Source organism: Convolutriloba macropyga, chromosome 9, assembly GCF_964194025.1.
Source record: "Convolutriloba macropyga chromosome 9, txConMacr16.3, whole genome shotgun sequence".
Taxonomy (NCBI): Eukaryota; Metazoa; Xenacoelomorpha; order Acoela; family Convolutidae; genus Convolutriloba; species Convolutriloba macropyga.
In genome coordinates this window covers 36,394,554-36,419,032 of record NC_134476.1, presented here as the reverse complement: position 1 = coordinate 36,419,032, position 24,479 = coordinate 36,394,554, and the positions used below count along the sequence as shown (strand labels likewise).

General features: G+C 36.1%; 1 protein-coding gene across 5 annotated transcripts in view; it reads left to right on the top strand.

Moving 5' to 3' along the window:
* LOC142345760 (tyrosine-protein kinase STK-like) overlaps positions 1-17,913 on the top strand; it is an 88,192-nt gene extending 70,279 nt beyond the window's left edge. For 2 of the 5 annotated variants that reach the window (XM_075398067.1, XM_075398065.1), the window contains one exon: positions 17,389-17,912. In XM_075398067.1, the coding sequence (XP_075254182.1) occupies positions 17,389-17,392 (4 nt within the window). In that variant the 3' untranslated portion in view covers positions 17,393-17,912. Of the gene's footprint in view, positions 1-13,476; positions 13,492-13,873; positions 13,895-17,388 lie in introns of all 5 variants that reach the window. The other 3 variants (XM_075398064.1, XM_075398068.1, XM_075398066.1) reach the window with 3 other exon arrangements.
* Positions 17,914-24,479: the final 6,566 nt, after the last annotated feature.

The following is a 24,479-nucleotide window of genomic DNA, read 5'->3' as shown; positions in this document are numbered from 1 at the left end:
TTAGGCGCTCCTTTGTTTTAAAAATCGCTTTACCTTTTGATCTCGTTTTAAGTTAGTCACGATTTTCACGCTTGACTTCTGACTTACCTTACTCACTGTTTCAACTGAATGGATTTTAAATTCCTTCGCGTATTGAGCTAAATGTAATGAATACGGTCAATGACAAGAGAGCAAAATCAAAAGAAACGGGTTAAACCGATAAAGCCCCGTCATTAAGTAATAGTCAGTGCTTTAGGTAATCAGAGCTTGTTAGAGCGATTCCTAGCTGATATTAGTATTAAGCTGAACAGCTTTCAGTTTAGAATCTGAATTAAGTATAGGCTTAGAATTGAACTGAAACTGCACAATGAATTCGAACAATTTTCGAAACTTAGAAAGAATTCTGTTTATTTTTATCATTTGTTTTTTCTGTTTCAATCACGATGTGCGTGTAGTGCGTCAACGGCGGCTATTTTTCGGGATTCTGCCGGCTATGTTTATTGAAGTTGGGAAGCTTTGTTTTTTTTATGAAAATTTTCAGTTAAATTCCTGGTTTTGTACATTTCTTATTTTTCAATTCAGTTGCATAGAGCTGGTTATGTGGACCCAAGATTTAAAAAAAACCGTTTTCAGCTTTTCGTTTTTTTTCTAATAGTTCCATATTTGAACCTTTGCTTTTTTCGTTCTTCCTCTTCGTTCTTCCGGTAATCTAGCGGCTATGTTTTTTTAGTTTGGGAAACTCCATTTTTTGCTGAAAATTTTCAGTTGGTCGCCTGGTAACGTACATTTCTTACTTTTACCTATTCTTGGATTGTATTTGAGGAATTATCCTAAGTTTTTTTTCATTTCAAGAATTTGACATATTGGTGTGCTGTTATTTTCATTACGACTCGAAGAGGAGCATTTGAGAAGTGTCTTTTTTGAACCAATTTCATTGGAGTGGATTGTGAAGCAGGAAACTTGTGTTTGTGTTTGTGAAGTGTTTTGGTTGCTTAACAAATATGAAGATTTTAGTTTATACTGCGACAATTGAAGAGATTGAGGTGTGAAAAAATGGTCTGCTGCGAGCGACATTATTGGTTTACTTTTGAAGCGAACAGATAATTGTTCACTATTTTTTGGCTTTTTGAAGCAGTTTGTACCTCTTTTCGGTAAAGAGGTTTGAATATGGTTTTAGATTCTGGTTATTAGCATGAGCGTTGTGCCGCTCTAGAGGTTTTCAGCTGTTTTGCTGATTTTTTACCATTTTCAGCTCTTAGTTTTGTTTACTGCCTTATGTAGGGTTCGAAACGACGCCTAATACTTGCGTTGCGGAGTTTTTAGATACCAAGTGATTACAATTTTGTTGGTATAATTGTTGAGAAATATTACTTTTTTGTAGCCTTAGACAAGAAGTTTCGTTGCCTATTAATTCTTGCATTTTGTTTTGCGAGCATTGTATTAGTCTTATTTGCCTTATTAATTGCTCTTGAACGAAGTTCATAGCAATTATTGTAAACGTGTGTGTCTTTTTTAATGCAAATTTTTCGCTTGACAATTTTGAGCTTTTCTTCTAGAACATTCTTTGACTTTTCAAGTGACTTTTTCACGCTTTTGTTATCATTTTTGAGTGATCTCTAGTGCTCCGAAGTTGCTAATATAAAATCGGTTGCAGCAAATAATAATTAATTTCTCGTAGCGCAGTGGTTAGTGCGGGTGGCTTTGGATCGAGAGGTTAGTGGTTCGAATCACGGTGGGGTCAAAATTTTTTTTGCACTCATAAAGAAAAATTGATCTAGACTTATAGACCATGAATTAAATTGCCTCGCCTGTCGTTCAAGAGCAGTTCTTCCGACATTTGTCGGTTTATGTTTTATTTTTTCTTTGGCTTGGTGTTTTTTTGTATAGTCATTTGAGAATTTTTATTCCTGCGTTGAGTTATATATTTTTAAATTTCAATGAGTTGTTCAAGTAGGTACTAATTTTTGTGAAAGGGGTTTTGTTTTCTTTGAGTTGTTTCAGGAATTCTTCTGGCTTTGTTTTTTAAAGATCTGTGAGCACATTTTCATGGTTTGTGTGAAATGTATATGACCTCTCTAGGCTAGTTTAATTCTTCATGCATTCTGCTCAAAAGTGTTTTAATTAGCGGATGCTGTGCCAAGCAATCTAAAATGAACGGAGTCATTAAAAGGAAATTAGGAATAGAACTTGAACTTTGTTCTTATAGGTCAGTTACCTTCTTTACATCTTTGATGCTTAACGTTGTTGATGTCACCCCCTATATCCTCTCATCGAGAAACAGGAGTATATCTAACTATGAAATGAAATCAAAATAGGTCGAACTTCGATAAATATTTGAGAAATGATTTTTCTTCTTTCAATCCCAAGCGAGGTTTTGAGAATCAATGCGGCTATTGTCCGGCAATCTGCCGGTAAGTTTTCATTTAATGCTGGAAAATGCAATTTAGTTAGTATTTTAAAGTTGTTCTTGAACTCCTTTTTAAACGTCTGAAGTCATTTGTGTGCCATATTGTTGTTCCATTCATGAGTTCTCTCCAGTAGTTTGTACAACTCAAAAGTGACCTGAAGGGAAATAAGTTTGATCGAAGACTGAAATCTATTTGACGTGCAGACGCTGTCAATGTCAAAACTCGAAGTTGATAAGTAAATGTATGTGTACTTGTATTTATCTTTGAAATAAATGAAAAGCAAGATTTTCAAGCTAAAGGTTTCAAGACAAAGTTTGTAGCAATTATTAATTGCTCTATATTGTTCCTGTTGGTATGCAATTTTTCGCTTGACCGACTTTTTGTCTGACCCTTTTGACTTTTCGTCCTCAAAAAAACGGGATAACAGGTAGCGCCAAGTGGGCATTAAGTGCTCTTAGAGCCTTTCAGCTCGCTAGTCTCCAAGTATGCGATTCACAGAAACTGTTTTGGTGGTGACATACTTATGGTGTGAAGGGCGGTTCTTAGAGGATGACCCCCCACAACCCCCCACACACACATACTAGTCTCTGAGTATGCGATTCAACGAAACTGCTTTGAGGAGTCATAATTTTATGGTGTGAAGGACAGTTCTTTTATTAAGATTTTTACCCCCTTCCTAAGACCCCCCCCCCCCCCCCCGCTGTAGCTCGCTAGTCTCCAAGTATGCGATTCACAGAAACTGTTTTGGTGGTGACATACTTATGGTGTGAAGGGCGGTTCTTATAGGATGACCCCCCACAACCCCCCACACACACATACTAGTCTCTGAGTATGCGATTCAACGAAACTGCTTTGAGGAGTCATAATTTTATGGTGTGAAGGACAGTTCTTTTATTAAGATTTTTACCCCCTTCCTAAGACCCCCCCCCCCCCCCCAATAAGCTCACCCCAACCTAATTCGCGCACGCCCTAATGCCCTAGCATCACTAAGCCTCAGCTGGCAATTACGGAAGCCAACTCCTCGCCGGGCGTTTGAAGTTAATTCGCCCGCCTTAGTCGGTTGTTTTCGATTTTCATCGCAAATGTTGATTTAAGTAATGAATACCACGTTTAATGAAGGCACTAGCGGCTGTAGCTGTGACCTATGTGGAACTTGGTTTGAACCGTCAGTTTTTGCTTTTTGCTAATTGCCGTATGTGAAGTAGAGAGGTATGAAGAGTATCAATAGAAAGCCCGTCGAGCATGCAGTATTTTAGTGAGAGGATTTCTGATTACTGTGTTATTCGAGAATTTATCAGGGTTTAAAATTTTAATGATTTTTCTGCTCTAAAGAGTTCTGCTCTTAATGAGTTCTGCTCTAAAACGTGCTCACACAAGCGTCAACGAGGGCTTCGCACAGCTTCACTAGCTATCAAACTGATATGAAACAGTGGTTTTGTTTTTTAGAAAATTCAAATAAAATTCCTTGCATTTTTGACGTTCAGCAGTTTTGGCTCCGATTTTAGGCTTCATCTCCATTTATAATGTGTTCAAGAGGTTTCTATAAAATGAAACTCAATTGTAAGCCTTATTATAATAAATTGCCGATTAATTGCACTCGAACGAAATTTGAAGCAGTTATTGTAAACGTGTCTTTCATGCAAAAGAGAGTTTTATCGCTCTTGCTTGAGAGTTTTATTCTAGAACACTTTCGATTTCGCTTCTCGTGTGCCTTTTCATGCTCGACTTCTGCGTAGCCTAAATTGCTCAGAAATGGTCGGTTGCTAGAACAGCGATTGTAAGATAACCTAACACTAAGGCATCATAGCAGAGGATTAAATACTTAGTTTATTACGCCGGAGGTAGGGTGTTCGGACCCCTCGTTGGTCACAATTTGTTGCACCCTTAAGAATCTATCTAGGCTACAGTCCCCTCTGAATTCAATTGTGTCGCCTGTCCGAGATCAATTTGTTAGTTCGGCTTTATTCAGTTTGTTTTCAATTTTTGTTTCACAAAAATCCTGCAATCCTTTACAATTGCAATCAATAGGTTATCGAGGTTACAAACATCTTATTTTCGTTATTTTGAAATTTTCTTTAATTTGTCGAAACTTTTGTTCTATTTTGTCTAAAAATGTTCGAATTTCGAACCATAACAGTATTTCTTAGTGCGAGTTGAATTAATTCGCTTGACTGTCTATGCAAAATTCGCCGATTTTTGACAATTGAGCTATAATAGAAAAATTATGGGCAAAACAGCCTTGTGTGCTCACTTTGTCCAAATTTCTCATAAACGCTGCTCTGAAAACGCTGAAGGAATTTTTCTTAATAAACGAGAGTGACAGCTTTGGGCCTCCAAAATTTAGACGAGAGATGTAGATAAAAGTTCGCCTGGTTTTGCTAATTTTGTTCTTTTCTACGACTTATTTTCATGGAAAGCATGTCGATTGAGTTTAATAGAGACGTTGGTCAATAACTGGCCAATTTAAATTTGGGAGATCTTATTTCACATTTCATCTATGGGTATGCTGTCTTTTTTGAAAGCCCGGCGGAACAGATTTTGAAAATCTTTTCAGGAGCTCACATAGATATCAAACAATGATGGTTAATTTAGACCCACCGAGGCGCAAAAATACGACGTTTAAGTGTGATCTTTCCAGGCTTCCTTAAGGTGGAGTAAAACTGTAAACGCGTGCATGCGATTTCTAATAAGAAGTTGCATTTGTCTTCAAATGATAGCTAGTTTTTACGTATTTGTAAATGTTGATTTTGCAGCAGTTTTTTCTTTTTGCTCCTTCGTTTCCTAGGTGCGTTGATGAAAAATTGTATGAGCCTTGTAATGTATGTATAATCTTCGTTGAATCGCAGATAAATTTATTTAGTAAATGATAGTTTTTTTAATGTTAATAGTCAGGTCTTTTTCAATGATTTACCTGTTAGTTCTTGTCTGATGTTATTTAACTGTTAAGTATTGTCTTGTCATGTTTTTCAATGAGCGTTTTTTCTTGTTCGTTCTATGCTAGTCAACAAGGATATCTAACTATCTTGTTCACGGATTCAAGTGAACAGACTTTTGTTGTTGTTGTTCGAATTATTTAAACAATACAGTGAATTTCAGTCATGGTCAAAACAGCAGAATTAAAAACAACCAAAATGCCAAATACATATAAGTCGCAAACATCTTTTCAAAAGAAACCTTTGAATTTTTTGCCTCTATGTTATGTTTCATTGCTCTCAAAAGCAGTTATTAATTGCTCTTGAACGAAGTTCATAGCAATTATTGTAAACGTGTGTGTCTTTTTTATACAAAATTTTTGCTTGACAGTTTTGACTTTTCGAGTGACTTTTACGCTCTTGACTTTTTGCGTTTCGCGTGATCTAAAAATCTCTGTCAATCACACTTTGAAGCAGCTGAACTCAATAGGCGGCACTTTAGCACTAAAAGTCAAATGAAAAGTGCGCCAAAACTGGTGCCATTTTTCACGTTAAATCTTAACGGTGGTATTTTGGACCCCCCTCCCCCCAACTGGAGCAGGCTGCAATTGATCAGGGCTGCCACTGGTTTCGAAAGCAATTCTTCTGACATCTAGTCTGTTATGTTATTTTAAGCAGTTATATTAGTCCCGCCGTCGTCTGTTTGGTGCGAATTTTCCTCTTACATTTCAAAGTTATCGTCAGGGATAAACATGTAAAGCCAGAAGAATAGAACGTTGCTGAGCAGCTCTTTAGAGCCGTATGCCTAACTGGTTTCGTAAGTGTGCGATTCACTTCTACTTTTTCGATGAGACCTTATTTTCTGGTGTGAAGGGCGGTTCTTTATTTTATTTGAAACTAATCCCCGCATCAACACTGCAACCGGACATTTGGCAGTTGAAAAATCCAGCGTTCGTCTCGGAGTTCCTAGTGACTCCGAGACAAAAAGGGATAAAAAAGGTAAAGCCCGGAGAGTATTCAGTTGCTAAACATCTCTCTTAGCTTTGCGCCGTACTAGTCTCAAGTATCGACTCGCCCAAATTGTTTTGAGGAGTCATAATTTTATGGTGTGAAGGACAGTTCTTTTATTAAGATTTTTACCCCCTTCCTAAGACCCCCCCCCCAATAAGCTCACCCCAATCTAATTCGCGCACGCCCTAATGCCCTAGCATCACTAAGCCTCAGCTGGCAATTACGGAGGCCAACTCCTCGCCGGGCGTTTGAAGTTAATTCTCCCGCCGTTAGTCGGTTGTTTTCGATTTTCATCGCAAATGTTGATTTAAGTAATGAATACCACGTTTAATGAAGGCACTAGCGGCTGTAGCTGTGACCTATGTGGAACTTGGTTTGAACCGTCAGTTTTTGCTAATTGCCGTATGTGAAGTAGAGAGGTATGAATAGTATCAATAGAAAGCCCGTCGAGCATGCAGTATTTTAGTGAGAGGATTTCTGATTACTGTGTTATTCGAGAATTTATCAGGGTTTAAAATTTTAATGATTTTTCTGCTCTAAAGAGTTCTGCTCTTAATGAGTTCTGCTCTAAAACGTGCTCACACAAGCGTCAACGAGGGCTTCGCACAGCTTCACTAGCTATCAAACTGATATGAAACAGTGGTTTTGTTTTTTAGAAAATTCAAATAAAATTCCTTGCATTTTTGACGTTCAGCAGTTTTGGCTCCGATTTTAGGCTTCATCTCCATTTATAATGTGTTCAAGAGGTTTCTATAAAATGAAACTCAATTGTAAGCCTTATTATAATAAATTGCCGATTAATTGCACTCGAACGAAATTTGAAGCAGTTATTGTAAACGTGTCTTTCGTGCAAAGGAGAGTTTTATCGCTCTTGCTTGAGAGTTTTATTCTAGAACACTTTCGATTTCGCTTCTCGTGTGCCTTTTCATGCTCGACTTCTGCGTGGCCTAAATTGCTCTTTTTCAGAAATGGTCGGTTGCTAGAACAGCGATTGTAAGATAACCTAACACTAAGGCATCATAGCAGAGGAGTAAATACTTAGTTTATTACGCCGGAGGTAGGGTGTTCGGACCCCTCGTTGGTCACAATTTGTTGCACCCTTAAGAATCTATCTAGGCTACAGTCCCCTCTGAATTCAATTGTGTCGCCTGTCCGAGATCAATTTGTTAGTTCGGCTTTATTCAGTTTGTTTTCAATTTTTGTTTCACAAAAATCCTGCAATCCTTTACAATTGCAATCAATAGGTTATCGAGGTTACAAACATCTTATTTTCGTTATTTTGAAATTTTCATTAATTTGTCGAAACTTTTGTTCTATTTTGTCTAAAAATGTTCGAATTTCGAACCATAACAGTATTTCTTAGTGCGAGTTGAATTAATTCGCTTGACTGTCTATGCAAAATTCGCCGATTTTTGACAATTGAGCTATAATAGAAAAATTATGGGCAAAACAGCCTTGTGTGCTCACTTTGTCCAAATTTCTCATAAACGCTGCTCTGAAAACGCTGAAGGAATTTTTCTTAATAAACGAGAGTGACAGCTTTGGGCCTCCAAAATTTAGACGAGAGATGTAGATAAAAGTTCGCCTGGTTTTGCTAATTTTGTTCTTTTCTACGACTTATTTTCATGGAAAGCATGTCGATTGAGTTTAATAGAGACGTTGGTCAATAACTGGCCAATTTAAATTTGGGAGATCTTATTTCACATTTCATCTATGGGTATGCTGTCTTTTTTGAAAGCCCGGCGGAACAGATTTTGAAAATCTTTTCAGGAGCTCACATAGATATCAAACAATGATGGTTAATTTAGACCCACCGAGGCGCAAAAATACGACGTTTAAATGTGATCTTTCCAGGCTTCCTTAAGGTGGAGTAAAACTGTAAACGCGTGCATGCGATTTCTAATAAGAAGTTGCATTTGTCTTCAAATGATAGCTAGTTTTTACGTATTTGTAAATGTTGATTTTGCAGCAGTTTTTTCTTTTTGCTCCTTCGTTTCCTAGGTGCGTTGATGAAAAATTGTATGAGCCTTGTAATGTATGTATAATCTTCGTTGAATCGCAGATAACTTTATTTAGTAAATGATAGTTTTTTTAATGTTAATAGTCAGGTCTTTTTCAATGATTTACCTGTTAGTTCTTGTCTGATGTTATTTAACTGTTAAGTATTGTCTTGTCATGTTTTTCAATGAGCGTTTTTTCTTGTTCGTTTTGTGCTAGTCAGCATGAATAACTAACTCTTTTTTTTCACGGTATCAACTGAACAAACTTTTGTTGTGCGAAATGTTTAAACAATTCTCTGATTTCAGTCATGGTCAAAACAGCAGAACTAAAAACAACCAAAATGCCAAATACTTATAAGTCGAAAACATCTTTTCAAGAGAAACCTTTGAATTTTTTGCCTCTATGTTATGTTTAATTGCTCTCAAAGGTAGCTTTTAATTGCTCTTGAACGAAGTTCACAGCAATTATTGTAAACGTGTGTGTCTTTTTTATACAAAATTTTTGCTGGACAGTTTTGACTTTTCGAGTGACTTTTACGCTCTTGACTTTTTGCGTTTCGCGTGATCTAAAAATCTCTGTCAATCACACTTTGAAGCAGCTGAACTCAATAGGCGGCACTTTAGCACTAAAAGTCAAATGAAAAGTGCGCCGAAACTGGTGCCATCTTTCACGTTAAATCTTAACAGTGGTATTTTAGACCCCCCTCCCCCGACTGGAGCAGGCTGCAATTGATTAGAGCTGCCACTAGTCGTTCGAAAGCAATTCTTTTGACGTTTAGTCGGTTATGTTATTTTAAGCAGTTATTTTAGTCCCACCGTCGTCTGTTTGATGCGATTTTTCCTCTTAAATTTCAAACTTATCGTCAGGGATAAACATGTAAAGCCAGGAGAATAAAACGTTGCTGAGCAGCTCTTTAGAGCCGTATGTGTAACTGGTTTCTTAAGTGTGCGATTCACTTAAAATTTTTTGATGAGACAGTCATTTCTGGTGTGAAGGGCGGTTCTTTATTTTATTTGAAACTAATCCCCGCATCAACACTGCAACCGGACATTTGGCAGTTGAAAAATTCAGCGTTCGTCTCGGAGTTCCTAATGACTCGAGACAAAAGGGGATAAAAAAAGGTAAAGCCCGGAGAGTATTTAGTTGCTAAGCATCTCTCTTAGCTTTGCGCCGTACTAGTCTCTTAAATATCGACTCGCCCAAATTGTTTTGAGGAGACATATTTTTATGGTGTGAAGGGCTGTTTTTCATTTGAACGTCCTCCCGCACGCATTTACCCTCCTATTTGAATTTCGGGAATTGGGACCCCCAGCGCTGGTCCCTGAGTTCCTAATAATGTATCTCTTAATACTGCCAATCCGAAAGAGAACTAGGCCAGTCGATAGATCTGATTACCTATTATTATTAATAGCCGCACAGCGATAGCTGGCGCTATTATTGGCCTTCTCTTGGTTTTTTTTTATTTCGTCGTCATGATTTTTGTTACGACCATATGACGTCACAGCCACCTTTTGTTCATTCGTTCATGCAATTTACCTGAATTGCATGTGTGACGTCATTTTTCGCTCTTAGTGGAGAGCGAGTTTTTTTTGTTCATGCGCGTGATTAATTTTTTGGTCACACTTGACTTACCTCACTCTCAAAAATGACTTCCTCTCTTTGAAATTGACTTTTATTTACTTTAATTCAAAGAGATAAGGTCAAATGGGTGTGTGTCACTCTAAATGAAGGTTATTTGAGATCAGCTAATAGAGGCAGCAATAACTTATACAGATTTTTAATCAAAATATAACAGATCAGCCTTCAATGAAAAGACTAATTTTTTTGGTCTGTCTTTTTTACTGTTTTTTTTAGACTACCGATCTACGAATCTATTGCGGCTATTTTCTGGCAATCTGCCAGCTATGTTAATAAAGTACTCGTTTTTTGAAATTCAGCCGCATTTCTTTTGTGTTCCCTTCTTGAATGTTTTTCCTTCACTTTTATGGTATGTAGGATCAATTGCTTTGTTGAATTGCAGATAGTTTTTTTAGTAAATCAATTTGTTTTTTTATATTGTTAATAGTCAGGTCTTTGGTTTTTGTTTTCAATCATTTAGCTGATAGTTCAGGTATTGTCTTGCCATATTATTTCAATCAGCGTTTTTTCTTGTTCGTTTTGTGCTAGTCAGCATGAATAACTAACTCTTTTTTTTCACGGTATCAACTGAACAAACTTTTGTTGTGCGAAATGTTTAAACAATTCTCTGATTTCAGTCATGGTCAAAACAGCAGAACTAAAAACAACCAAAATGCCAAATACTTATAAGTCGAAAACATCTTTTCAAGAGAAACCTTTGAATTTTTTGCCTCTATGTTATGTTTAATTGCTCTCAAAGGTAGCTTTTAATTGCTCTTGAACGAAGTTCACAGCAATTATTGTAAACGTGTGTGTCTTTTTTATACAAAATTTTTGCTGGACAGTTTTGACTTTTCGAGTGACTTTTACGCTCTTGACTTTTTGCGTTTCGCGTGATCTAAAAATCTCTGTCAATCACACTTTGAAGCAGCTGAACTCAATAGGCGGCACTTTAGCACTAAAAGTCAAATGAAAAGTGCGCCGAAACTGGTGCCATCTTTCACGTTAAATCTTAACAGTGGTATTTTAGACCCCCCTCCCCCGACTGGAGCAGGCTGCAATTGATTAGAGCTGCCACTAGTCGTTCGAAAGCAATTCTTTTGACGTTTAGTCGGTTATGTTATTTTAAGCAGTTATTTTAGTCCCACCGTCGTCTGTTTGATGCGATTTTTCCTCTTAAATTTCAAACTTATCGTCAGGGATAAACATGTAAAGCCAGGAGAATAAAACGTTGCTGAGCAGCTCTTTAGAGCCGTATGTGTAACTGGTTTCTTAAGTGTGCGATTCACTTAAAATTTTTTGATGAGACAGTCATTTCTGGTGTGAAGGGCGGTTCTTTATTTTATTTGAAACTAATCCCCGCATCAACACTGCAACCGGACATTTGGCAGTTGAAAAATTCAGCGTTCGTCTCGGAGTTCCTAATGACTCGAGACAAAAGGGGATAAAAAAAGGTAAAGCCCGGAGAGTATTTAGTTGCTAAGCATCTCTCTTAGCTTTGCGCCGTACTAGTCTCTTAAATATCGACTCGCCCAAATTGTTTTGAGGAGACATATTTTTATGGTGTGAAGGGCTGTTTTTCATTTGAACGTCCTCCCGCACGCATTTACCCTCCTATTTGAATTTCGGGAATTGGGACCCCCAGCGCTGGTCCCTGAGTTCCTAACAATGTATCTCTTAATACTGCCAATCCGAAAGAGAACTAGGCCGGTCGATAGATTTGATTACCTATTGTTATAATAAAGTACTCGTTTTTTTGAAATTCAGCCACTTTTTTTTGTGTTCCCTTCTTGAATGTTTTTCCTTCATTTTTCTGGTATGTAGGATCAATTGCTTTGTTGAATCGCAGATAGTTTTTAAGTAAATCAATTTGTTTTTTCTATAATGTTAATAGTCAGGTCTTTGGTTTTTGTTTTCAATCATTTAGCTGATAGTTCAGGTATTGTCTTGCCATATTATTTCAATCAGCGTTTTTTCTTGTTCGTTTTGTGCTAATCAGCATGAATATCTAACTCTTTTTTGTTTCACGGTATCAACTGAACAAACTTTTGTTGTGCGAAATGTTTAAACAATTCTCTGATTTCAGTCATGGTCAAAACAGCAGAACCAAAAACAACCAAAATGCCAAATACATATAAGTCGAAAACATCTTTTCAAAAGAAACCTTTGAATTTTTTGCCTCTATGTTATGTTTAATTGCTCTCAAAGGTAGCTTTTAATTGCTCTTGAACGAAGTTCACAGCAATTATTGTAAACGTGTGTGTCTTTTTTATACAAAATTTTTGCTTGACAGTTTTGACTTTTCGAGTGACTTTTGTTGTATGCCTAACTGGTCTCTAAGTGTGCGATTCTTAAACTGTTTTCGGGAGACATAATTTTGCTGTGTGAAGGACGGTTGTTTTTTATTGTTTGGACCTCCTCTGCCCGCATCTACCCTCCAACTTCCGAATTGAGATTTGCAATTCGCGCGATGCTAGTCGGTCACGTTTTCAAATTTTGGTCAACTTTGCGCATATAGGGTCAGGGGCTATATCTGACTGTCTGTCGGATGTGGCTTTAAAATTATAAGTTGTCGGTTCCTTTAATAATTTAATCCTTTTGATTGTAGTTCAGGACTTGTCTGCTGTTTTTTTCGTCGTCAAGATTTTGTTATGTTAAAATACGTCAAAATCACTCCTAATCTGCTTTTTGCTCATTCGATTATGCAATTTCAACTAAATTATTTAGCTGTTCAGGTGTCCTCATGTTTTTTTTTCTCATTTAGTGTTTTCTCTCGTTTGTTTTATGCAAGTCACCCAGTTTCAAATTAACAGATTTTTGGTGTTGTTCGAATTATTCAGGCAATATAATGACTTCGTTCATTGTCAAAACAACAGAATCGAAACAACATGTTATTTTCTTTTTTGAAAGTCTTATTTATACTTTTGTAAAAATCTTTTTATCCCGAGTTTTACCTGCATGTCATGTTAAGTTCCAATTTGTTCATGTTTATAATTTTTTGTTAGAACATCGTTTCTTGTTCAAATGATGGAGTTTTGAAAACGGCAGTATAGTTAAGGAGATATGACGGCTCGTTGTATTTAGATAAGGAGGAGTGGTGGGCTGGTGTGCAATTTAACTCTGCCGATTTGTTTTGAACTGCAGTTTTTTTTATTTAGAGAATTTTTAGTTCGAAAGTTCAAATCTAAGAGAATTTTTCTATTGAAATTTTCAATCACTTAAAATTGTTATGTAAAAGTGTTGCTTCTGATATGTACTGTTACGACAACCTTTCAAAAAGTTTGTTGAACAGTTCGAGATTGCGTCTAATACTGTTCCTTCAAATAGTTTTCTTAAATTTTTTAGAAAATCATGCCAATTTTGAAACGCCTAAAACCTTTATTAAAACTTTCTTAATTTTTTATTTCAGAGGTTAATGAATGGAGAGCGATCAGAACATTATGTGCAAACGCACATTAACCGAATGTCGCCGTATAATATATGTTTATATAAATTTTCATTCAAGTACGTTTGATTGGAAAGAATAAATCGCAAATAAATCATTTTAGAGCAATTTCTCCCAGGTTAGTAGTTTTAATCATTGTTAATTTGTATTAAGCGATTTAAAATAATTGTTGATCAACAATGCAAAGGCTTGCTTTTATGTATCGAAAACATAAGGTTGTGCCTTCTACCAGGAGTTGTTTTGCCTGGTGCTTCAGAAATTGCTGCGTCACAATTTTTGTTAAAATATATAGTCTTACTCTAAAAATGCTTCAAAATGTGGCCAGTTTTTGAATTTTGTGTTTCTTTCAATTACATTGTATGTGAATGTCACGAATTAAATCAAATCAGCTGATCGATTGTAAAAATGACGAAGAGCAGTTCCACTGGAATGTAAAAAAATAATAGAATTTCTTCTTTCGAAGTTTGAGTAATATTTGAGCTGTTTTGATGTTTGAAAAGAGCAACTAAAACGGTAAAATGGTAATGTCCCAATTTTAATGTCATCATTTTTAAACTCCTTATATTAGTTCAGTTTTCTTAGCTTGACGTTTTGTTTCAAATATAAGTTGTTCTTGACTTGTTCTTCAAATATAAGTTGCCTCGATATAAAATTGTTAGTATAGTTTGAGGCAATTGAAAATTTCGTAGAACGTGTAAAGCATAACTTTTGAAGTTCTTCGTGGCTTTCCATTTAAGATAATTGAGATCAGTTTGCTTGGTTTGGGGTATTTTCAGCTTGAAAACTTGAAAAAGGAATTTGAGGAAAAAAATCATTTGCGAAGCAGAGTTAATTTTTGAAAAAAGTTCGCTCAAAAGTTTGTTGCAATCGTTTCAGTCACGCTTGTCTTGTGTTGTGTAAATTTTTATCTGATTTTGTCTCGGCAATTTGACTTCACCATTTTAATCTTGTACTGCGTAATCGAAATTTGCTCGCCTTCAAAATTTTGTACGGCTTAATTCAGTTCGTGAAAATAGTCACAATTGCGCAAAGATGGTTTTCGAACGTATCTGACGCAATTTTTTAAACGTGTACGATTTTAAATGACAACTTTTTGCTTGACCGTTTTGTTCCAGAATATTTGAGTGATTTGTCTTTTTGAGTGACTTCTTTAAGCTTGGCCGCTTGATTTTAGCGTGATCTCAGCTGATCTTTAAGAATTAATTTTTTTTACTTCTGTAAGTTATACTTCTGCTCCGGCCGTATCGGTGTCACAATCCAGATCTTATGATGAAGTTTGGTTAAACTCATTCGACAGATGCTCGAACAAACTTCAACAAGGCGAATTGCGGTTTGCTGTGCAATTACAACTTCCAACCCAAATATTTCATTCAGTAAAGATCAATCTTTGTCAAACGGGCCTGAATGAACAAAATGGCTGGGATGTTGCCATAAAATAACGGCCGTTGCTTGTTAGAGGAATATTTTCTTAATGCCACGGAGAAAAACTATACCTAATGATACTAGAAAAGGTTTTTAATTAAAATAAATTCTCTGGTTTGTAATCCAAAAGGATTGTTTCTGAAAGCATCCCACAATTAATTTTCAGTTCTTTTGAGTAACCCAGAGTTAACATAAACACCTCAAATTAAGGCGGCAGAATTCATTTTGAGATTGAAAAAAATGTTGCGTGACCAAAAACCACTCGCGCGAATGAAAACACATAGCAGGACAAATCCCGAATAAGAATTGAACAAACCAATGACCGGGCAATCAGCTTCTTCAGATCATCATTTTTAAAACTCAACAACTATCACACTCTCCACCGATAGAGAACTTGTTATTAAAACAAGAAGTTTATTAAAACAAGGGACTGCGTAGCAAAATTAACAAATGTAGGCAGCAATCAAAACTTTGATAAAGCAATTAAACTTCTAGCAGTAAAATGAAATCATTGGCATAATTAAAGAGCAAATAAGACTGGTCAATGATGAGACTAAACAGTAAAAGAACATAAGAAACTGGCAATTTTAAAAAAACAATTATTTTAATGGGAAGTGTCAGTTAGAACGGATAATATGAATTTAAGGAGCCCAGTTTTTGATCTATTTGGTAACCAACAAAACCTGTTAATACTGAGAATAAAGGACAGTTTCAAAAAATGACTTCAATAACAATTAATTTTTTATAAAAAAATCAATTGTTTTTTATTACTGTTCTTGAAAATTCCTTAAAGCTATTATTTATAAATACAGATCAAATTGGATAAAATAGGATCCAATTACAGATCCATTACAGAACCAATGGGATCTGTCTTCAATGATACTAGGTGTCAAAACAACAAAAACTTTTTCCAAAGTTAGCGCAATTACTTGATTTTTGTCAAAGCTGAATGGATTGATTATACAGCATTCAAAAATTATTCGTTTTCAAAGAACAATCTTCGATGAGACCTGTTTGCGTTTGTGCACAAAATCATTAGACAATGCCAAAGTTTGAAATCAATTTGCTCTCAAAAAGTGAAAATCGTTTTTACCGGTTTCCCACTCCACTTGAAAGGAGTTTGAAAAAGGGTTACCACTGCAACCTGCTCGTTTTTCGCTTTTTTTACTCCTCAAGTTTGAATAATATTGCTGAACCAATATGACATCTTGACAAGGAAAAATCTGAAACTCTGAATGGTAATAGCTTCATAATTAGAGAAATTAATGTTAAGATAACAAGATATAGTTTACAATTGTGCTCACATCATTGGGCAAAAATTTAATGCTGAAAACCAGTTTGCTAATAATAATAGATCATTTTAACGAAAATTTGATAACTTGACGCAATGAGTCTTAATGTATATTTTTCCCATTTCTTCTGGTTTCATTCTTTTGACCTTGACTGTTTCAAAAAAAATTGCGTTAAATTTTTCAGCTGTATTCAGTTAAATTACTTAGAAAACTGAAGCAAACTGTAAATCAAAATGGTGGCTTGAGTAAAAACAAAATGTAATTACATTTAATAAATTGATTGCATATATATAATAGATATTTAGTTGCTCTTGAACGTAGCAATTATTGCAAACGTGTTGGTCTTTTTTATGCAAATTTTTCGCTTTACCATTTTGCGTTAAAACATTCTTTGACTTCTCAAGTGACACTTTTTCACGCTTTCGTTCTTCATTTTGAGTGATCTCTATTGCTCTCACTCCGAAGTAAAGCTTCTTGCTAAAATAACATCGATTGCAGCTTAAAAAGAAGCCCTTGATAGCCGAGTGGGCAGTGCTTCTGGTCAGGGAGCGGAAGGTCAATGGTTCGAATCCAGGCGTGGTAAACTTCTTTTGTACTCTTAAAGAAAAATTTATCTGGGCTACAGCCCCTGAATTGAATTGCCTCGCATGTGGTTCAAGAGCAATTATTCCGGCATTAGTCGGTTTATGTTTTGAGTAGATGACGGTGGCTATTAATAAAAATACGAACTAATTAAAAATAGAAGTACGTCCCCGAAATTAATCAAATTTATTTTCAAATAAATATCACAAATATTAGGTTAAAAAATTAAGTTGTTACTATAAAAAGAACAACTATTTTTTTCGAAGTATCAAACTTGAGAATTAAAATGAAACTCAAACAGACGCACACATGAGGAAAAAAATAAAACAGATTGCCAGACCTGGAAGATCTAGCTCTTTATGAAGAGGCCCGATCATTTCTTGCTACCTTTTTTTGGTCAATGCTGTAAGTTGTCGCCTCTTCATTTTCAGCTATATTTCTTGATAATCAATTTTAATGGTCGAACTGTATTTTAACGCTACATTATTTTTCGGTCCGATTTCTTGGAAAATGTAAATCGAGTTCACTTGCGCCTAAAAATTGTGAAGTGATTTTTAAATCGTTAGCAAATATAGCAGTATTTACAGAAACCTTCATCCAATTGAAGTCACGGCTGATTTCTGAATAATTGAAATGCTCTTCAAGTTTGTCAAGTTATTTATATTTATTGATCTGAATTGTTTGAGCGAGAGTAATTAATTTTTCTTTGTTGTTTTTAGGTAACTCCATATCGCAGCAACAGATGGTAGCTGGTGGTAGAATAGAGTAGATATAAGAGTGAGTCTAGAAAAACAGCCTCAGTTCAGTGTGATATAAAAAAGGAGCTATTGGAGACATGAACACATTGTGCATCTTGACAGACAGCTTGTGTCTTTGACCAACTCCAAGTCAGGGTCTCAAAGCTGATCTTATATCCAGTGCAGTCGCCGTCACCTTTGAAGTCGCCTGGTGTAGTCTTCTCTTAGCTCATTTAAAAAACTACTCTCAGCGTTAAAAGCTGATTGTTGAAAACTGAATTATTAAATTGTATTTCGTTTTGTAATGGATTGGATTTATTGATTGCATCTTAAGATTGTAACCCCCCTCCTCTCTTTCTCCCCTTTTCAACCTATCTTACAATATCAACCGGAAACCCTCTAAGTTATCGATGACTTGAATTTTGCAATCCTATCGCTTACTTTTCCGAACAACTTTTTCTGCTTTCGAAAGCTGCTAGGCAATTTGTTGAGTTGCAAGGATAAGACTATTCGTAATTTTGTTAATGCATATATATCGAGTATGCAATTGGGTTGAGTAGATTAAGGGTTCGGGAAAGAAGTAACTCCTTCGTGCACCCCTCTCCTCCGATTGCTTCGCCCTATCTCTTATTTTGCATTGTTAGTTGATAGCAAATAAATCTAAATAGTTTTTATAAATTATTAATCGATTAGTGAGTAACATCCCTTCCATACCTCGACCCAAACAAGCAAAATAGTCTCTAAGGGCTTTGTTTGAACGCTTACATGGGCGCAAAAAATTAAAAATCTGCACTGTGTACGTTTCAGAATCCACCGTGACGTTTGTTTCCGGCAATGTAAACCATTAGGTACTTTACCCGAATCGAAAATGTGAGCAGTACTGGAAAAATCTGCTGAAAAAATTATTTGTAACTTTTAGTTGTCCAAAAATTTATGATAATTGTGCCCATGCAAGCTAAACTTTCACTGCCCTCAAAACTTCTCTGCGATTATCGATTTATTAACTGCTGATTGCGACTTAGATAGCTGCGTTATAGCACCCTTCCGCTTGAAGAAGTTTGAATGCTCTGAAGGTACAAATTTAGACATGAAGGTTGAGTGGGGAGGGAGCTATCGCGCAAAGTATTTAATTGTAGCCATATGCTCGTGTATTGCCCCGGGATGACCACCACCACGTACAATTCTCGGTTGCCAGAAACTCTCTTGAAAGTTCTATATTTCTTTGCCAATACAAAGGCGATGCAATCGGTGCATAGAAGCTTTATAGCCACACCATCCTGACGAAAATTAAGACTGTCACAAAAATGTGACAGTTGGTACTCTTCGTTCTAATAAAAGTTTTTTTCTTTGCGGTTTATTTAATTGGTCATGTAGGGGATTGGGACTCGTACGAGAAATTTCAAGATGTAGCGTCATGTAAACCATTGCAAGGTGACATAAAAAGTTTTTGTATGGAACCGTGAATGGTGCATGGATATGATTGTGTAGACAGGTCAACCCAGGTGCAGTTAGGGTGTTACAGTTCTCTTCTGATTATCACCTATCTTCATAAGAGACCAATTTTGACCGTGGCTTATTGACGCGGCTACTTCTACCTTTTCTCTCTTTTCGTAATGAATTCTCCGATTCAGATTGATTTTTCTCCTCTCAATGTTGGGTGCTCTATTTTTGTAGCCATTGCTATTCTACTCTTTGTTTACTAGAATCAAAAGCAGCAGCTGATTCACTTAATAAATAGAGACAAAACCATCACCGCCAATACCTATTCTTATTACTAGATCTATTCTGTTTGCGACCTCACTTTTAGCGACTCTGACATTTCTTGGTCTTCTTTTTATGCGTAAACTGTTTAGAGTAATACGCTTAAGCTCTAGGGTGAGAGTTGTGCTCGAACACAATAGATCGCCGCCTTATAGTTCTGGATCTGTTTCCATTCATCCTAACTTAATCACCTCAGCAGAGGACAGTTCAGAACTGCCTCCTTTTCGCAAAAATTTTAGTGAACATGTAACGAGATTTTAGTGGGAAAGACAAGGTCTTCAAAAAAGTAATTCAAGTAATTTATATTAGGAAAAATGTTTTCCGTATCGCCATCGGAGATGAACGGAAATAGATCCTTAACAAATTTATCTATTGATTATCATTACCATAGTGTAGTAATGTTGTAGTAATGGATGCAGCATAACTTTGGGTTTTTTATTTGACCGGTAATTTCAGAGAATTAAGTGATTTTGAGCTCTTAATAAAGCTGATTAATCAATCTATCATCGAATCAAGTTTTGCTTGAACTGAGGAAGCAATCTTGTGATCTTTAAATATGCGTTAATGTTAAACATACGTAACAATTTTCAATCTTTCGTAACAAATGAAATAGGTTATATCGTTTTCTGAACTTTGTATTAAAAAGAATCAAAGAAATAGAGTAGCAGATGTTTTTCTCAGCTTTTTTGAGTCCTTTATTGGATTTGAGATTTATTAGCGATCTTTTCATGCATTCATAAGATGTAACTGAAATTACAGTCTCCAATAGTGTGTTGTATACATGAACAGTTTGATGCTCATTTGTCAGTCCATTACTTTATGGAGAAACAGGCTGTTTGTTAATAATAAATTAAAGAGCTACGCCTTGCTGATTGATTTATATAGTGCTGGTCAGTCCATAGCTGGACATTATCAGCCGGCATTTTGACATAGATTATGATGTTAGTGAACAAGAGAACGTTTAGATTATAGTAATTTGGTTTGGAAAACTTGTTTCTCATCCATGCGTTGAAATTTTTAGAGTCGTACGAAGAAATGCTCAACCATTAAGAGAAATTTGAATGTTAAGTTTAATATCGAAATACTGAGCATCTAAATGTGCTTTGATATGACGCGCTACGTGTTCAATCAATCAATCGCCAAATTATTTTACAAACTTAAATTACAGGAACTGATGAGAAACAATGAATATGGCAGAATATCCACTTTCTCTTGTTCTAATTATTCCTAGGTCATTTTGTGCCGAATCAGTCCCCTTTTTCTCCCACAATCCCGTCTCCTCTAAAGTCAATTTTCAATTTAATTCTTATTTCATCACTTTTTTGAATTCCTGAGCTGTAGCAAAGCCGTAGAGATGTATAAAACAAATACAAGCGATAAGGTCTGCTCAATTGCTCTCGAACGAAGTTTGAAGTAAATATTGTAAACGTGTATTGTTTAAGTGTATTGTTCAAAATATGCGCTTGTCCGTTATTTGTTCTAGAATGTTCTTTCGTTGGCTTGAGTGCACTGGTAAAACGTAAGAGCATTAAGTTTGAGCTAAAGTTTTTGAGTCTTAAGCGCTGAGTCTACGGTTCAGCAAAGCTGCCAGGAGGCAGAACTGCATGTTGATGGCAATTTTGAATTCATTAGGCTTAGACCCCTCCTCCTCTAACACCCACCACAATGCGCAGATTGCATTCCTATGCCCAAAACTCACCATCAGCTCCCATTACCCCCACCCCTCAACACTCCCATTGTCTACCATCCTCCGCATGTCGTTTTGAACCCCCTCTCATCTAGCCTTCGCAACCCTACCCCCGTAGCTTGACCCCCCGCCCCCCATCGCTTGACCCCACACACACTGGCCACCCCCTAATGCTAGCATCCCTAAGCGGCAGCTGGATACTACCGAAACCGATCACTAGCCGGTTGTTTGTGAGCAACTCGCCCGACGATAGTCTATTATGTTTCTTTTGTTTTTTCTCTTGAAAAAGATTTTCGTTTACTGCTATAAGATTGAAGTGTCGGATTTTTTACCACATTAATAAACAATCGATAAAAATTCTACATGAATTGAAAATATACCATAATATTTGTTGCTTCTATCTGTGTTATAGTAGTGGTGCAAATTTTTCGGCATAGGTGCATTGGGATCTATTGCTTGGGCCCCAGGGTTTTCTGCTCCACAGTTACGATTTATATATAGAACGTTACTATGTAGAGAAGAGCTCGTGCGCCGGGGGGGGCATGAAAATATATGCCCTCTAAGCGGGGTGAAGGCATCAATTTCTATGCAAATTTTTATAATCATAAACATTGAAGTAAATCTAATTGTGTCGTCTCAATTTGTATGTACCCAGTAGTTGTGTTAAAATTTCACAAACTTACGCTAAATCCTTTGGCACACAATTATTGTGCGCGGTGTATTGTGAACTGAAACGTTATTTTTGAGCTAAGAACTTGTGGCTTCCCTTTAATTGCCTTATTGGTAAAATCGCGGAAATCACTGAAAAGCACGAAATTGGCTCTTTTTGTATGTATTAGCATGGGAAATACGATTACACTTAAATGAATCAAATTTACCCTTGAATATTTTGGTACTCATTTGCTCTCAAACGAAGTTTGTAGCAGTTGCATTAGTCCTGTGGTCTTTTTTAAAGCAATTTTTCGCTTGACCAAAGTTTTGTCTGACCATTTCAGGTTTTCATCAAAACGAGATAAACAGTTTAAGCCCGGAGGCCATTAACTGGCTTCCCACCTTACGTTTTACTATGGGATTCAATTAAACTGTTTTGAGATTGATCCCCTCGATCACTCCCCCCTGCACTCCCTCACCGCCCCCAATACGCCCCGTCCAACCTCCTCTGCCTGGCGATTTGAACCCCCTCTCGTCTAACACTCCCAAGAGGAAAGTGGTCGTGCGCTTGCAATTTTACAGTGCTTCAAATAGAATGGTAAATTATTTTGGATAATTCATTTGTATTCTAGTTTTAATATTAACCGCGGCAATATTTACAGCTATTATCAGTTGTACGTTTTTTGGTTGGATCTGTGGATTCGTTACCTGTCAATGTTTTTGGTTTAAGCAACCGTTCAGCATGTTCTTCAGGTTGTTTTTCTCTTCTTTTTCAATGCAACCATATGTACATGCTCACTTCCATTGAATTGTTTTCGTAGATGTAATTTTTTCTAAAACTAAATTATGTGCGCTGACTGCTTTTTTTAAATAAATCTTAAATAAAAAATTTTCTGTTAATTCTGGTGAAATTATTGTTACTAAACTGAAGAAATCTCTCAAAAGTTTATTTGATTTTGAGGTTAGGTCGATTAAAGATATCTCATTGTTATGAAATGCTTTTAAGACAATAGATAGAGACTATTCTTAATTTGCAGTGTTCCGCATAAAGTTAAGACACCACAGCAATTAGTTGAAAAAAAAACTTTCTTTCTTGGTATGGATTTCATCTGTTTCTTGATATTTTGTTCAATTGCTTTCAAACTAAATTTAGCAATTATAATAGTCCTGTGGTCTTTTTTATGCAATTTTACCCCCCCCCCCCCCCCCCCCCCAATTACCCCCCCCCCTTCGCACCCCCATTTGCCCCCCACTCCGCTCTCAAAATGCCCCTCTTATCCCCTCTCGGATTGCTTGAGTGTTTCTTGTTTTTCTTTTATGCCGTTTTTTTCTTGATCAAGTTTAAGGGTGATAAACTGGTAAAAATTGTTATTCACTATGCATCTGCTTTTCTTTTTTAAACTGTATTATAGTTCAAGCTGTTGCGTGGCGTTTGACCAATGTTATTCTATGCTTCAAGTTATACGAGCCTCTGTGGCGTTACCAGTATCCTAGTGATTGTCTTTTTTATTTTTACCGGATTGATTTTGTCTGGCCAATTTGACCTTTTCGTAATCGAAATGGTGTAAACTGGTCAAGTCTTAGAGAGTTAAGTTCTTATTCAGCTCTCTTAGAGATTTGAGCGACCGTTAGTGTACTGTTCTCCGATCTGCTGAGGAGGAAATTCATCGTATGGAGGCAAAATTTAAGGTCTAAACTGCTCACACATTTATACCCTCTTCCAAATTTAGCCCATTACACTACTTGTCTACTGGCCCTGTCATCTTGAGCTCTAAAGTTACCCTATAGAATGTAAGTTATCAAACGTGGAATCCAGCCACAGGTTGGTTACCTAAGTTTATTTTGTCCTAAGCGAATCGGGCGTATTTGCGGTCCTAAATTTGATTGTACTGTTGTTGTCTTTGTGGATCTGTTAATTGATTTAATACCAGTTGTTCTGTATTCACCAGAAGCACGAAAATCGACCTTTTTCCTACAAACGTAAACCTTTCTGTCGTCTGTGTAAGTTAATTTAACCCAGCAGGGGAGAAAAACCATTGAATTTGGATTTTAAGAAAACACAAGAAATATTCTGTCTTTTAAATACGTTGTTGTATTGTTTATTTAATAGCCGCGAAGCGATAGCGGCTATTATTGGGGACGTCGTAGTTTTTTACAATTCAAAGAATTTGAATTGTATTGGGGCGCTGAAAAGTGAGATTTAGTAGCCCTTCAAGTGCTTAGAATGGTGGAGCTGCTAGGATGTCCTCAATGTAAGGTTAAAAGGTCATTTCTGTTTTTTGTACTCATAATGGTGCAATTTTTCATGTTTTTTGTGATTTTTTGAGTTTTTCATTTGATTAGTCTTAGGTTGAAGTATTTAAAGGATGATGAAGGTCTTTTGCGAGACAAAAATACTTGTTATAAACTTTTTATGAGCTATATGATTTGGTACTACAAACACGCAAATTGATACTAATTTTTGCTATTTTTCTCAATTTTTTTGAAAATCTTTGTCATATTGAGTTTTTCAGCCTCAGGGGCCATGAAATCTCCTCCAAGGTTTGATAATAGGGAACTGCAAAGTTTCTAGTAACAATGGAACGGTTTTCAAGATTTAAATGTCTCCAATTTAGCATTTTTTGATAAAATCTGCATTTTTTTAAGTTTTCCTAAAATTTTTTTATCAAAATTTGATATTTGTTCATTCTCAATTGCCAGCAAACCAAACCTATTCCAGGATCTGATAAAAAAAGGGACTGCATGATTGTTTGTGTCAATAGAATTGTTTTCAACAAATTAACATTCCGAGTTTTGGAAATCTTTTGGTAAATTTGGCAAGTTTTAAGTCTTTTGAAAACAATTATCTTTTATTCAGTTTTTCTTGCCTCAGTGGCAAGTTAACCGTCTCCAAGTTTTGATAGTTTGTTATTACATAGGTGCTAGGAGGCAATGGAATGGTTTTTAACTTTTTAAAAGAACAATTTTTTTTGAA